This window comes from Engystomops pustulosus, chromosome 5, assembly GCF_040894005.1.
Source record: "Engystomops pustulosus chromosome 5, aEngPut4.maternal, whole genome shotgun sequence".
In the NCBI taxonomy this organism is placed as follows: domain Eukaryota; kingdom Metazoa; phylum Chordata; class Amphibia; order Anura; family Leptodactylidae; genus Engystomops; species Engystomops pustulosus.
Genome location: NC_092415.1, coordinates 60444411 through 60458695, shown reverse-complemented (window position 1 = coordinate 60458695; position 14285 = coordinate 60444411). Strand labels below are relative to the sequence as shown.

Genomic DNA, 14285 nt, shown 5'->3' with positions numbered 1-14285 from the left:
CCGCAATTCACTAAGATCGTGTGTCCCATTTCCTGCATGTGTGCTTCCCCGGTGAGGTCCGCCGGAGTTCACCTTCTTCTTCCCAGTGCATATGAGTGCTGATCTTGCAACACAATTTGGTTTTTAAATTCCACGGTTTGTTTGAATCAGTCGGGTTGTCCGACGGCCAAGCCCCCGATTTGTGTCACATGCAAGCCGACAGAAATGCATCCAACGGACTCTTAGTAAATGTGCCCCTAAAGGTTAAGACGTGAGCAAAAGATTTTGCTAAAAATGATGTGCAAAAATATGCGTAACACGTTCTTGTATTAAGGATGTCTAAGAAAATTGGGTTAAATTGGGTTAATTGGCTTTCATCTATGGGAGTTACAGAAACAGCCAAGTATAGTGGGTTTATATAGTAAGTTTTCTTGTTTCACAAGAATCTTGGTAAAGATGGTTTAACCCTTTCAGGACCTGGCCCTTTTTTGTTTTTTCATTTTCATTTTTTACTCCCCATGATCAAAAATCCATAACTTTTTTATTTTTCCATGTACAGAGCTATGTGACAGCTTATTTTCTGCGTAACAAATTGCACTTCATAGAGATGGTATTGAATATTCCATGCCGTGTACTAGGAAGCGGGAAAAAAATTCCAAATGCAGTGAAATTGGTAAAAAAACGCATTTGTGCCGTCTTCTTGTGGGCTTGGATGTTACGGATTTCACTGTGCGCCCCAAATGACATGTCTACTTTATTCTTTGGGTCGGTACGATTACGGGGATACCAAATTTGTATAGGTTTTATAATGTTTTCATACATTTAAAAAAATTAAAACCTCCTGTACAAAAAATTTTTTTGGGATTTTGCCATCTTCTGGCGCTAATAACTTTTTTATACTTTGGTGTACTGAGCTGTGAGTGGTGTCGTTTTTTGCGGATTTTGATGACGTTTACAATGTTATCAATTTTAGGACTGTACGACCTTGTGATCACTTTTTATAGAATTTTTTTATTTTTTTAAATGACAAAAAAAGTGCCATTTTCGAATTTGGGCGCGATTTTCCGTTACGGGATTAAACACAGTGAAAAACCGTTATCATATTTTGATAGATCGGGCATTTTCGGACGCGGCGATACCTAATGTGTTTATGATTTTTACTGTTTATTTATATTTATATCAGTTCTAGGGAAAGGGGGGTGATTTGAGTTTTTAGGGTTTTTTATTATAATTTTTTTTCTTTTAACTTTTTTTTATTTTTATTTTTAGTACTTTTCAGACTCCCTAGGGTACTTTAACCCTAGGGGGTCTGCACGATCCTATCATATACTGCCATACTACAGTATGGCAGTATATGGGGATTTTACTCCTCATACATTACAATGTGCTGATAGCACATTGTAATGCATGGGTTAACCAGAAGTAGCCTCGGGTCTTCGCGAGACCCGAGGTTACCATGGCGACGGATCGCCGCTCCCCGATGACGTCACGGGGAGCGGCGATCCTCGAAAAGATGGCGGCGCCCACGCGCCGCCATGCTTTTGAAGCCGCCGGCAGCATTGCCGGCGGCGATCGAGGTGAAAACACCCGCGATCGGTGCTAGCACCGATCGCGGGTGTTACCGGTAAGCCTTTGCTGCAATATGCAGCAAAGACTTACCGGCTATGGAGAGGGCTCAGCGCGTGAGCCCTCTCCATGCACCCGCGGCCGACCCGTGACGTGCTATTACGTCACGGGTCGTGAAAGGGTTAAGTATATTAAATAGTTTAAGGTTTCTTGATTCTATACAGAAATAAAGACTTAAAGGACATCTACCACAAGGATGAAGGATTGTAAACCAAGCACATTGACATACTGGTGTGTGCCCCCTCTGGTATTATACAAATGAGCTCCATAGGTTTTAATGAAGCCTAGAGCCCCTCAGGCTCATTTGCATACTTGCAAAGGGTATAAGAAGCTTAAAGAAGAGCAAAATCCTTCATCCTGCTGGTAGATATCCTTTAAACCTTCTTTAGCCTCTGTTAATTAGCGCTCTATGACATACATGTAGGGCTCTGTCCCGTTGCCAGTTCTGCTTACAGCCTGAGCTGAAACCAGTTAATGCCACGGCATTTAGATGACTTAAGGGGGTGCACCCCAACAATCGGTCAGGGCCTTGAGGCTGACCTCGTCTCAGAGCTTGCAGCACACAACAACCAATATGGCTCTTTCTGGGACCCGAAGTGGTGATCAATTTTCAGGTTACTGTTGTAACTCTGGCATCATTAACACCTCCTTTACAACTTTGCTTCTTTATAATTATGTAGGGTAATATAATTTACCATGTTTATTTCCTATCTACAGGACCACCACATGAGCTCAGTCTTACTGAAGTCAGGAGTACCTCTATGGTGCTGTTGTGGAAGTCTCCAGTCTACACTGGTCGTACTCCAGTCACTGGCTTTTATGTGGATGTTAAAGAAGCAGATGCTCCAGAAGAAACCTGGAGAGGTGTGAATGAGAAGCCAACTTCGAACACATACATTAAGGTATTATAAATGTAAAAGGCAAATTTCATGCCCCGTTTTTTTTTTTGTACAACTTGTTATGATGATTGTACTTTACAGAAAGTAAAAATTGATAATGTACATAATTATAAGGCTTCTTCTTTTCTTTCAGCTGCAAAACCTGAAAGAAGGTGTTAAGTATGTGCTGAGAGTAAGAGCCATGAACCAGGCTGGTGTAGGCAAGATATCTGATGTGACAGATCCAGTCCTTGCACAAACCAAACCAGGTAAATATATACATGGGACCAATATTTCTGAGAATTATACCTATAATGTTACATACATCTACCAATACCCGCTTATGTTCTTCTATTTGACTGTTTAAGGTACCAAGGAGGTAGTTGTTGAGGTTGATGATGATGGAGTCATTTCGTTGAACTTTGAGTGTGATCAGCTTACTCCAGACTCTAAATTTGTGTGGTCCAAGAATTACGAAGCAATAGGTGATGATTCTTCTAGAGTCGATATTGAGACCAAAGGTGGCAAGTAAGTTTTACTGACTTCAATCTATGATCATGGCAATTCATATGCTGAACCCCAATTCCTTTTTGGCCAATGATCAAACTGTAGGCATAGACTAAGTGCCATAAAGGGATGCGACGTCACAAACATGGTATGTTTCCCAGAAATGGTTAAAGGTATCCCCTCATCTTCTAGGACAAAGATCTCATTCAAAGACCCTTCAGAAGAAGATATTGGCATTTACTCCTGTGTTGTTACTGAAACTGATGGCATTTCCTCTAGCTATACAATAGATGAAGAAGGTAATGTGTTATAGCATATATACAGTAAGTGTATATAGATATATTTATTTTACACCAGTGGTGGCAAACCCACTCCAAATAAAATCACCTATGTTTTAGTGTGGACACAATCCCGGGGCAATGATTGTCACGCCGGATACATCGAGGCAGCACGGCCACCGGGCCTGTCTATGTCTGGTCATGCTCCTCCTTTCAGGCCCTGCACCATGCATTATTCAGTTAATTAACTATGACTTGAGCGCCCCTTTAATTTATGGACTGTACTTATAATTCTGGAACATTTTTGCTTAGACATGAATGTGCTATCAGCTGCAAAACCTGAAAGTATGTGCTGAGAGTAAGAACCATGAACCAGGCTGGTTTAGGCAAGATATCTGATGTGACAGATCCAGTCCTTCTAGAAAATTATGAGCAAGTTGACAACTGAGTGTTACCTGTGTGTGTGTGAGGCTACTAAGTTGTGCCATGTGACAACATGCCCCATAATTGTTATTTCATGGGTAATACAAGTATTTCCAGACATCTCTTAAAATGAAGATGATCTTTACTGTTAAGAATGTTGCTACTATGACTATGCTTGGTGTAGAGTGTTAGCTCAGGGAGTACACAGTGACTACTGTCTGTTTAATTAGTGTCATCATCTCCATCATATTTGTTTCCTCCTTGCAGAGCTCAAGCGCCTATTGCAGCTCAGCCACGACAATAAATTCCCAGGTAAATAAAGTAAACCAGCAATGTAAAGCAGAAGACTTGATTTCATTCATTGTATTTGAAAAAATGCAGATTATTTAAGTAACTGTATTATGTTTGCAGTAACGCATTACAATGTGCATATTCCATCATACATTACTAAGTGAGACTAGGGAAGCCATTTTGCAGTGGCTTCCCTATCTGCCAGTCAAAAGACTAACAGCAGACACACACATAGCATATTAGCTGTGACTTTTTCCGCACAGCTTGTACCTGAGATAAATCTGCAGTGTAATACAATAGTGGAAACAGCTTATGATCCTCTTTGGGAAAAAATATCCAAATAGCTACTTACTTTAATAAACTGGCGTAAGATGCTGCCTAATGATAAATCTGCCCCCTTGCCCCATATTTCAGAAACACGATTACTAATGATCTGCTTTTTTAAAAGGCCTAACTATATTCCTCTGTTCTGCTTCTTCTGGACCTGTCCTCTACCTCTGACACTGTCAACCACTCACTGTTACATACTCTCTCATCCCTAAACATCACAGGCCATTTCCTTGGTTGCTTTATAAATTAGTTTACAATGACATAAAAGGTCATCTGCAAGCTGTCCGCTCCATGTATCTCTCCTGCTGCCTTCCTACATGTCATTTCCTCACAAGACCTCCTTTGCTGATCTACTCACCTCTACAGGAAAGCCTACAACCTATACTAACCCCATTGCCAATGTCAATGTCAATGTCCACCTTTACTTACAATCACTCTCCCCTCCCTGGTGAGCAGTGTCCTCTTATTTCTGTGCCAGTTGGTCAGACACTTTGGGGCAGATTTACTTACCCAGTCCATTCGCGATCCAGCGGCGCGTTCTCTGTGGTGGATTCAGGTCCGGCCGGGATTCACTTAGGTAGTTCTTCCGACGTCCACCAAGTGTCGCTGCTGCGCTGAAGACCATCGGAATTTCACTGTCCTATCGTGGGTGAAGGTAAGCGCGTGTTGAGCGCCACTTTTTTTTTAAATGAGGCGGGTTTTCCAAATCCGTCGGGTTTTTTATGGCCACGCCCCCCGATTTCTGTCGCGTGCATGCCGGCCCCGAAGCGCCACAATACGATAGCGTGCGCCAAAATCCCGGGGCAATTCAGGAAAAATCGGTGCAAATCGGAAATATTCGGGTAACACATCGGGAAAACGTAAATCGGGCCCTTAGTAAATGACCCCCTTTATGTTTTATTGAATTTGTATGTGGGTAATCCCCTCTCATATGTACAGTACCCTGGATTAAGAAAATATGGAAAGAGGATCTAGCATTCTAGCATTTATGACTTTGCTAGCCAATGACTTTTCTAGAGGTTCTCTAATTTAGGATAGATTGGAAGTGAGAGCCACGACCACTGTACTGAACCTTCATATACTTTACTATCTTCTTTTTCAGTTATTCCTCTAAAATCTGGCTTGGCTGTGGAGATCTTGGAAAAGGGACAGGTCCGCTTCTGGATGCAGGCGGAGAAGCTCTCTGCTGCTGCAAAGGCCAACTATGTGTTCAACGATAAGGAGATTCAACATGGCGAGGTAACCCCAAGATCTCATAGCTTTGTCTTAAATATGTAAGGCAGATGTGGCAGCTAGGATAGATATCATTGTATCATTACATTTTGAAGAATTTTACAATGCTCACTCACTTACACAGTAGCAATGTACAGTGCATTGCGGATATAATTTATATTGCTGGTGCATGTTACATGTCTATTTGTTTCATATATACATTGACACCATAACCTTTATTCTTTCTTTCCAAAGAAATACAAGATGAACTTGGACAGTAAGACCGGCATTATAGAGATGGTTATGGAGAAGCTTGAGGATGAGGATGAAGGGACCTTTACCTTCCAGTTACAAGATGGAAAGGCAACAAACCAATCCAGCCTGGTCCTCATTGGTGATGGTGAGTGTGAGATATGGCTCATCATAACTGAGGTGTATGAGCTGCATATACACTAATGTCACAGATGTCTAAGCAGGTTACAAAAGCATTACAGACATTTGCTTACTTATTCTTGGCCATCTCATTAGATAATGAAATAAATTCTAATTATTACATGATCCTAAATTGTTACTCTGTCACATGCCACACATTTATCAAACAATGTACACATATAACAGTAGGGGATTATAATCTAGGCTGTGTGGGCCGTAGCCCGGGGGACAAGCCTTCTAGTGGGCCCATGGCCACCCAAAACACCCACCAAATTTTTATACCCAGAAAGATCCCCTATATCGCTATATTAGGTGCTGGGAAAGAGGACAAGCGGGTGTGCCAGGCCACCAGGAAGTTGTCCCCTGGACCTGGGCGTACCAGGCCGTCTGGACCACAGCGCAGGACACTGGTAGAGCCGGAGCAGTTGAATACAGCATTATTTTTTAAAAAGCCTCCCCAGCCCAGCTAATAATTTTTCATACCAGATGAACAACCCCTTTATTCCGCTTCTACATATTACACAGCTATATTGCTCTAGTTCAGACACAGCAAACATGTCTCATCTTAGAAATACTCTAGTGACAAACAGCACAGAAAACACAGGTTTAGATCTAGACATTGAAGGTTAGCAGCAATAAATCATTGTCGGGTGCACTGAAGGCATTTACAATGGCAGCGTAGTAGAGTTATACAAATCCCATCTACGTGATCTGTAAAAGAAAATCCACAGAGTAAAATCATTCTTGTCACATGCGATCCTCCTGTCCCTGGCCTTACAATCTCTAGCACATTAATAATATTCCTTCAACCCATCATATCCCAACCCAATATGATGCCCAATAATATGCCTTTATGTCCTCCATTGTGTTCCAGGTTTTCCTGGAATCCTATATAATTAATAATGGTTGTATCTGGATTCCCTGATAAATGTTCAGCAGATGTGAATCACATTAAAGTTCTGATCCTGTCTTTTCTGAATACTTTTTGTGTGAATGACCCTTAGTAAAAAGTGTCTGGGAAAGTACCATAAAATATGTGCTGTTTGCTTGACTGAGTAGCATTCACCTCCTGGATCATATATCTTAAGTCTGTGTTCTTTGTTGTAACCTTGTCCTCAATTACCTTCTTTCAGTGTTTGATAAACTGAAGAAGGAGGCCAGATTCCAGAGACAAGAATGGATCCGGAAGCAAGGTAATAGATGCTCTCAGGTTACCATGTAAAGTCTAGACACAATAGCAGATAACACACCATCTCACCTAGGAACAGGGTTCATTAGATTCTTTATCGATTATAATAATTTACGGTATAAGGCTAATACTTGTTTATGAACATAAAGCGCTGATGTACCTATTGTATTGTAACATTCATAGTTCTGTAGTAGTTTGATAGCTCTCGCTGACAACAGCCAGTAGAGGGCAGACATACATACTAAATGGCATCCACAGAAAGGAGTACAGGTACTCCTAGAATTGTGCAGTCCAGGCATTGATATAGGTAGAAAGTCTTCCATGTGTCTGTTGCATTATACTATCATATACTATATGTATTACATACAAATTGGAGGAGATTTGTTAAGCTGAATGTGTGTCTTGTGATACATTTATAATGTGTCTTAGACACTTTTTGCTTCTCCCTAGAAAGTTTTGAAAAGTGTTTAGAAAATAGGGTATAGCCCTATCCAGTCCAGTCTCTCCTTCCAGCCAAGTAGTGAAACAGGAAAGAGATGGATATCAGAACTGATTATTTTTTTCTACCCCAGGCAGAATAACAAAACGTGCAGTGTTTTTCCCTATTGCCATAGTCCTACTATTCCCACTGTCTACTATATTGTCTACATTGCCTACTATACCCACCAAACAGGTCAGAATATTGATGTTGTGTCCCAGATAGCCTTACACAAATACATGTGCCTAAGATAAGGTGCTTAGCATTACATGGGTCTAAAGTAAGGTAAGGTTCCATTACCCTATTCTGTTATCAATTTACGGAGAAAATAGCGCGGCAGCCCAAATTTTTTTCCCACTATTGATAAAGAAACATAAGAGTAATAAACCTTCTGAAGAAACGAAGATCTTCCATTTTTAGTTTCCTTTACACACTCATAATACAGAGAATGTAATGGAAACCCTTACGCAGGTGTGAGTGGAGCCTATGCCAAGCAAGAGAAGAGCCTAGGTCATGAATAGTATCAAAAAAGTGTCTGGTCTACTTTTCAGCAACAAATATTTGGTACAGTGGTAATAAATCTCCACCATATTATCCAGTATACAATGAACATACATCTTATAAAGTGGACTGTTTTAGGTCAATGGATTTCATGCTATAATATGACTTAAAGGCATACATGTATTACTGCATAGGTCCTCACTTTGTGGAGTACCTTGGATGGGAAGTTACTCCTGAATGCAATGTACTGTTGAAGAGTAAGGTAAGAAAAGTATCTTATCTATCGGACTGTCTATCTTTCTATCTAGTAATACCAATTGTAAATCATGGTGTCATTTTCTTATTTCCCATCATTACAGGTTGCTAATATGAAGAATGATACAAGTATCACATGGTATAAGGATGAAATGGAGATAATGGTTGATGAGAAACATGACTTCAAGGATGGTGTATGTACATTACTCATTACTGAGGTAAGTTACTTATTAGTATCATTACAGTTACATCTGGGTACAGTATACTGCTCATAGCCATGTTGCTGGTGAATGACTAGTGATGCATAATAATGATTACTACTCACTGAGTAATGTTGCTTGTGTTATCCTTAATACAGGTCTCTGGGGTCGATTTTGAGTATTGCCCTAATAAATGCATATCGCTTTATTTTATCCTGTACTTTAGCAGACAGATTTCATGAGTAGTCTGTATAGGATTCAGTGTTTCATCATGTCTGCTATGACCGTAACCATGTAATATGTACTTGTAGATAACTAGAAAAGACGCTGGTATATATGAGCTAATTCTGAAAGATGACAGAGGGAAAGACAAGAGTGTCCTTAAGCTTGTGGATTCGGGTAAGACCTCTTACTTGTCTGGCTTATATATCTCTTTAATATTCTTATTTCTGTTTTTGCACTTGTCTTATCATTAGAGGAAGATGTCCGTAAAAACCTGTAATTCTGCAGTATATGACGATGCTAGTTTTTTCCATAACAGACCCACAATTTTGCTATACACCATAAAATATTGCATGTGTGTAATTGTCATAGGACATGTACTACATGTTTATGGAAATTATAACATATTTAATGAAATACTTCCCAATTTTTACAGCATTTGATGATCTCATGACCGCAGTCTGCAGAGTTATTGGTAAGTAAAGCTTAATTGTGTCATGTATATGGTCTAACTCGCAGCCCCTTGCCTGATATAACCAGGGATGTTCTTAAATGCTCTTGGACCCACCTGCAAAAGTTCAAGTTGGTCTCCACCCCTGTGCCATTACTTTTTATGCTGCCCAACTGTGATTGCACCCATATCTAACATACAGATGCACGTTTGGCAATGTTCCCTCTGACCATGAAAATTAAAGTTTTTTTTCTGGCAATTATGGAAAAAGCTTTGATTTTACTTTTACTAACTTTAACGTTTTCTTTCCTTACCTCATTTTTTCTAGCCGGGACAGCTACACCAGTCAAGATCCAGAGCAATGAAGAAGGCATAAGATTGTACTCATTTGTAAATTATTATGTGGAGGATCTCAAAGTCAGCTGGGGGCACAAGTAAGTCAGGATTCCCAATCTCCAAATATTGGAGGCCATTTCACTGTTCAGCTCTGGCTGCATCTGGTGTCGTCCTCTGAATGTTTCTTCTATTTATCCATGTTCTATTACAGTGAAAGTAAGATAAAGTACACAGACAGAGTGAAGAGTGGAGTCACTGGGGAGATGATATGGCTTCAAATTAATGAGCCCACACCAAACGACAAGGGCAAATATGTGCTGGAAATGTTTGATGGAAAAGATACTCATACAAAGAGCTTAGATCTCTCTGGACAAGGTAAAGAATATTGTATATATTGTATGTAGATGGGGACTATAGTAACTGACCATATTTATGTACTATTTAACCCCTAAGTGACCACCCATATGGGTTTTAACATCGGTCACTAATGGCCACACAGTCAAAATGTTGGCAATGAAAATGTTATCACATCCTGCAAAAAATGACACTTTACTCAGCTCCATGCTTTGAAGTATGAAAAAGTTACTTGCTTTAGAATATGGTGAAATAAAGAATTTTTTTTGTTCAAAACATAATAAAACCTGTATAAATGTGGTATCCCCGTGATCTTACCAAACCATAGAATAAGTTAGATGTGTCATTTAAAGCACACAGTGAAAGCTTAAAAAACGAAGCTCACAAAAATATCATGCAAATGCGTTTTTTTTTTTGTCAATTTCACTGCATTAGGAATTTTCTACTACTAACCAGTACAAGGCATTGAATATAATGTACCGTCACTAGGAAGTACAGTTTGTTACACAGAAAACCTCTTATTCAGCTCTGTATATGGAAAAATAAAATAGTTATCAATTTTTGAAGGTGGAGACCAAAAAATAGAAACATAAAATGTTCAAAGTCTTTTGGCAGCAATGGGTTAAAATGCCCCTATACCCCTTTGAGTATCTACAATATGTCAGTATGTACAAGTAATTCTTGGCAACACTCGTCTAATATGAATATAATATATAATGTGAGTATGTGTTTTCCACCTTTACGGCCCTCATAACATTATTTTTTCCTATACAGCTTACGACGAGGCCTTTGCTGAATTCCAGAGACTGAAGTAAGTATATCTGGGGGTATAGACTATGAAGAAGAAGCTCTCTGCTCTCTATAACCCTAGTAGCCGCTTTAGTTTACCACAATCTACTTCTGTAAACTAACACTGAATCTCCATGCATGTCATGCTCTGTTGGATAACTTTCCTATTGGTTGATGGGAAGTACAAAGCTGCTTGCGTCCTGTAGGAATGTGTCTTCTTGTGTCCGATATTTGCAATTCATTCTTTTTATCACAAAGTAAAGATTAGGAAAGGAAGTAAATATTGGTGAAGTGTATGCTAATAACCAACTCAATTCTGTGTTTCCCCGGATTTTACACTTTGGTGGGTTAAATGTGGATACTATTTAAAGAGCACCTGTCACCATTTCTGTCTATGACTAAGTTACTAAACGGTTGTATTCCACAAATTATAACAGCCCTGCTTATCTTTTCTTATTACTCTATGTTGGGGGACATAACACACACTGTTTAAAGGAATTATTCCAGCTCCCAAATTCCCCCAACTAAAAACACAATTGTGAAGGGTACTATGGAAACTTTCCTGCTTGTCCTGGTTCCCTGAAATCTGTAATGTTTGAAAAAGTTCAGCTTTTCTATTTATGTAAATTAGCTTTCTGGAGCACCAGGGGCTGTGTCTGCTACAGTTTTCTTCTTTCTATGCTGACTAGCAGGGTCTAGCATCTACTTACTCAATGATTAACTCCCCCCTAACAATAAATGCCACCGGGAAGTATGGGCACAGCCTTAGTGCACCAAGAAGTCAATTTGCATAAAAATGTTCCCTAAAATAATAGTTTGCTGGGAAAAGGAAAGATATATCTAGAAATTTCATAAAGTGAACTATGAAAAACTTGTTAGATGATTTCCCTTTAATTGATAGGAGGAATTTGTTAATTTATTTTAATCCATTTTAATAGAAATAACATAGGAACATCACAGTTATAAGAGAAGATGCTCCAGATTAGACAAACATAATTGGAGTGGGGCAGGTTATCTTTAAAGGCCATCTACCACCAGGATGAGGGACTGTATGCAAATGAGCCTGTGGGGCTCCAGGCTCCATGAGTCCTTCATCCTGGTGGTAAATGTCCTTTAAAGAAAAACTACCAACCAAATCCATCATGATAAACTAGGGACATTTACTCATAGATCCAGGCACTGTGACTGTGGTAATCTTCTTATATTTAGTTTCAATGGCCTCCTTCCTTCTAAAATGAACTTTTAAATTATGCTAATAAGCCAGAAGGGTTCAGGGGGGCGTTACCGAAGCCTGTCAGTCATACAGATACACAGGCTTTTACAATAAGCAAAGCTAGTTTCAACCCCCTCCCTCTGCTGTGTAATCTAGCAGCAAGAAGTGCAGGGGGAGTGGAGACCTGCTCTGCTCATTGTAATAGCCTGCCACTAGAGCCCCTTAGGCTCATTAGCATCATTTTATTTTAGAAGGAAGGAGGCCATTGATAATAAATATAAGATAATTACCGCAGTCACAGTGCCTGGATCTATGGGTAAGTGTCCCTGGTTTATCATGCTGGATTTTGATGTAGATTTCCTTTAAGTGGAAGTTAGGAAGTTGTTAGTGTGTTATTTTAGTGGTAGGAGGGATATGCAGTGATTATGGCTGTGAAGTTCATTTATCTTACTGTCAACAATCTCTTCTTGACTCAACCTCAATTATTGATGGTATCATAGAATCCTGCTGCTTACCACAGCAAGATATTTCATGGTCTTGATTCATCAGCCTTGATCATTATCTCTAGAAACCATTTCTAGAGAGTGTACACTTCAGATTATAATGTGTGTATAGCTAAAACATAATTATAAAGTTTTAATCCTTCCTTCTTTTACTCCAATAACAGGGCAGCTGCCATAGCAGAAAAGAGTAAGTACCCTTCCATAAGCTGCATCCTTCTATGTGTACTACTACATGGATGATCAATTCCCGCTACTACAGTTTATACTTCCTCCTCCATCATATGCAATGTTTCATAGCAGTAGATACCTTCACATTCATAAAGCTTGCATTACACCCTAATCTGCAATGGGTTACGTAGAAAACTGCTGTTTATTGGGGGATATTTAAAGCACTCAATATCAACCAGGGACACTTACTCATCCATCATCCAGGCACTGTGACTGTGGGAATTTTCTTATATTTGTTATACATGGTCTCCTTCCTTATAAAATCATCTTTCACATTTATGCTAATGACCCATGGTTGAATACATCTTTTTAGAAGAAAGGAGGCCATGGATAACAAATATAAAAAGATTACCACATTGCCTGGATCTATGAGTAAGTGTCCCTGGTGTCCCTAATGTATTTTGATGGATTTTCACCACTTTCTCCAACTCTATGGATAATTTAATCAAAATCACAGACTAGTGGCACTGAATGCTAAGTAACAGCATTAGCTAGAGAAAATTTTTTAACTAAGCCGGAGTCTGTGGAGCCTATTGAGGATGTTGGAGATCTGGTCTAAATTTTTTGGGTGGGGTTAAAAAAAGAATGAGACGACTAGCAGTGCCCACAGTTACAGCCGGTAGCAAAACTAAGCTATAAATTGTCCAAGCTTCATATATATTGAATACTTACATTATTGTATGTTTGATCTAGATCGTGCCCGAGTAATAGGAGGCTTGCCAGATGTTGTTACCATACAAGAAGGAAAGGTAATAAAATGTATCATAAATCTGTGTAATAGGACAAAAATGTTGATTTTGGAAATAATGTACATTGGGTGGCTATAAGAATACTGCAGGTAGTGACTAAGCAGTGGTAACTTAATCAGTGGTAAAGGGCTGTGTAGATAAGCATCTGTATTAATTTTACATGATTGTAACAATAAGCACAGGTCAGTGAGCTCATTACAATCCTCCCTTGTCATGATTTTGCACGTAATGCCAGTAATCAAGAGTAATGGCAGAGGAAAAGAAGGCTATGGTAAATAAGCGGGTTGTCCAACCAGAAAAGTTATATAAAAATGCTCAGACTGTTGTAAAATTATAATCCTAGCTAAAAGAGGCAATGTTTTCCTTGCACCATAATGGAAAACGTATTTGCATATTTACAAGAATTCACCAGTGCATCGATGGCTGTAAGTCTCCATATTCCTGCAAGGTGGTCTTAATTGGCAAAGTCTCTGTAAGGATAGCTCTTACTTCCCAGCAGTAGCCAAAAGTCTTAAGTACCCTAGACTGTACTGAAGAGGCATTGGAACAGTCCTGACTACAGCTGGGAATCTGTTCCTTCTGCAATAGATATACTGGTTTGGCTTTAATCCTGCATCACATCTTTAGAAAGTCTTGCTTGATGTTAAGGGTCTGCCTTACAAGGGGCAATCCCATCCTAGAAAACATTTTTATTTTCGGAAAATTGCAATCTCAGTCAAACTTGATTCAATTCTGATGGTCATGTGACTACTGCAGCTTATCACTGACTGTAGCAGGTCACCCCTCATTGGCTCATTACTTGCCCATGGTGACTTTTCATCTGTGCACCAGAAAATAGGGATTTGAAAACTTTGAATATTT

General features: G+C 39.5%; 1 protein-coding gene across 5 annotated transcripts in view; it reads left to right on the top strand.

Annotated features, from left to right (window-relative positions):
- The window catches only part of MYOM1 (myomesin 1), an 87458-nt gene that overhangs the window by 60739 nt on the left and 12434 nt on the right, over positions 1-14285 (top strand). For all 5 annotated transcript variants that reach the window (XM_072152133.1, XM_072152132.1, XM_072152134.1 and 2 more), the window contains 17 exons: positions 2323-2507; positions 2638-2752; positions 2852-3011; positions 3183-3289; positions 3959-4003; positions 5415-5551; positions 5780-5924; positions 7090-7149; positions 8319-8386; positions 8484-8597; positions 8891-8978; positions 9238-9276; positions 9581-9686; positions 9800-9963; positions 10717-10753; positions 12612-12634; positions 13369-13424. In XM_072152133.1, the coding sequence (XP_072008234.1) occupies positions 2323-2507; positions 2638-2752; positions 2852-3011; positions 3183-3289; positions 3959-4003; positions 5415-5551; positions 5780-5924; positions 7090-7149; positions 8319-8386; positions 8484-8597; positions 8891-8978; positions 9238-9276; positions 9581-9686; positions 9800-9963; positions 10717-10753; positions 12612-12634; positions 13369-13424 (1649 nt within the window). The remainder of the gene's footprint in view (positions 1-2322; positions 2508-2637; positions 2753-2851; positions 3012-3182; positions 3290-3958; positions 4004-5414; positions 5552-5779; positions 5925-7089; positions 7150-8318; positions 8387-8483; positions 8598-8890; positions 8979-9237; positions 9277-9580; positions 9687-9799; positions 9964-10716; positions 10754-12611; positions 12635-13368; positions 13425-14285) is intronic.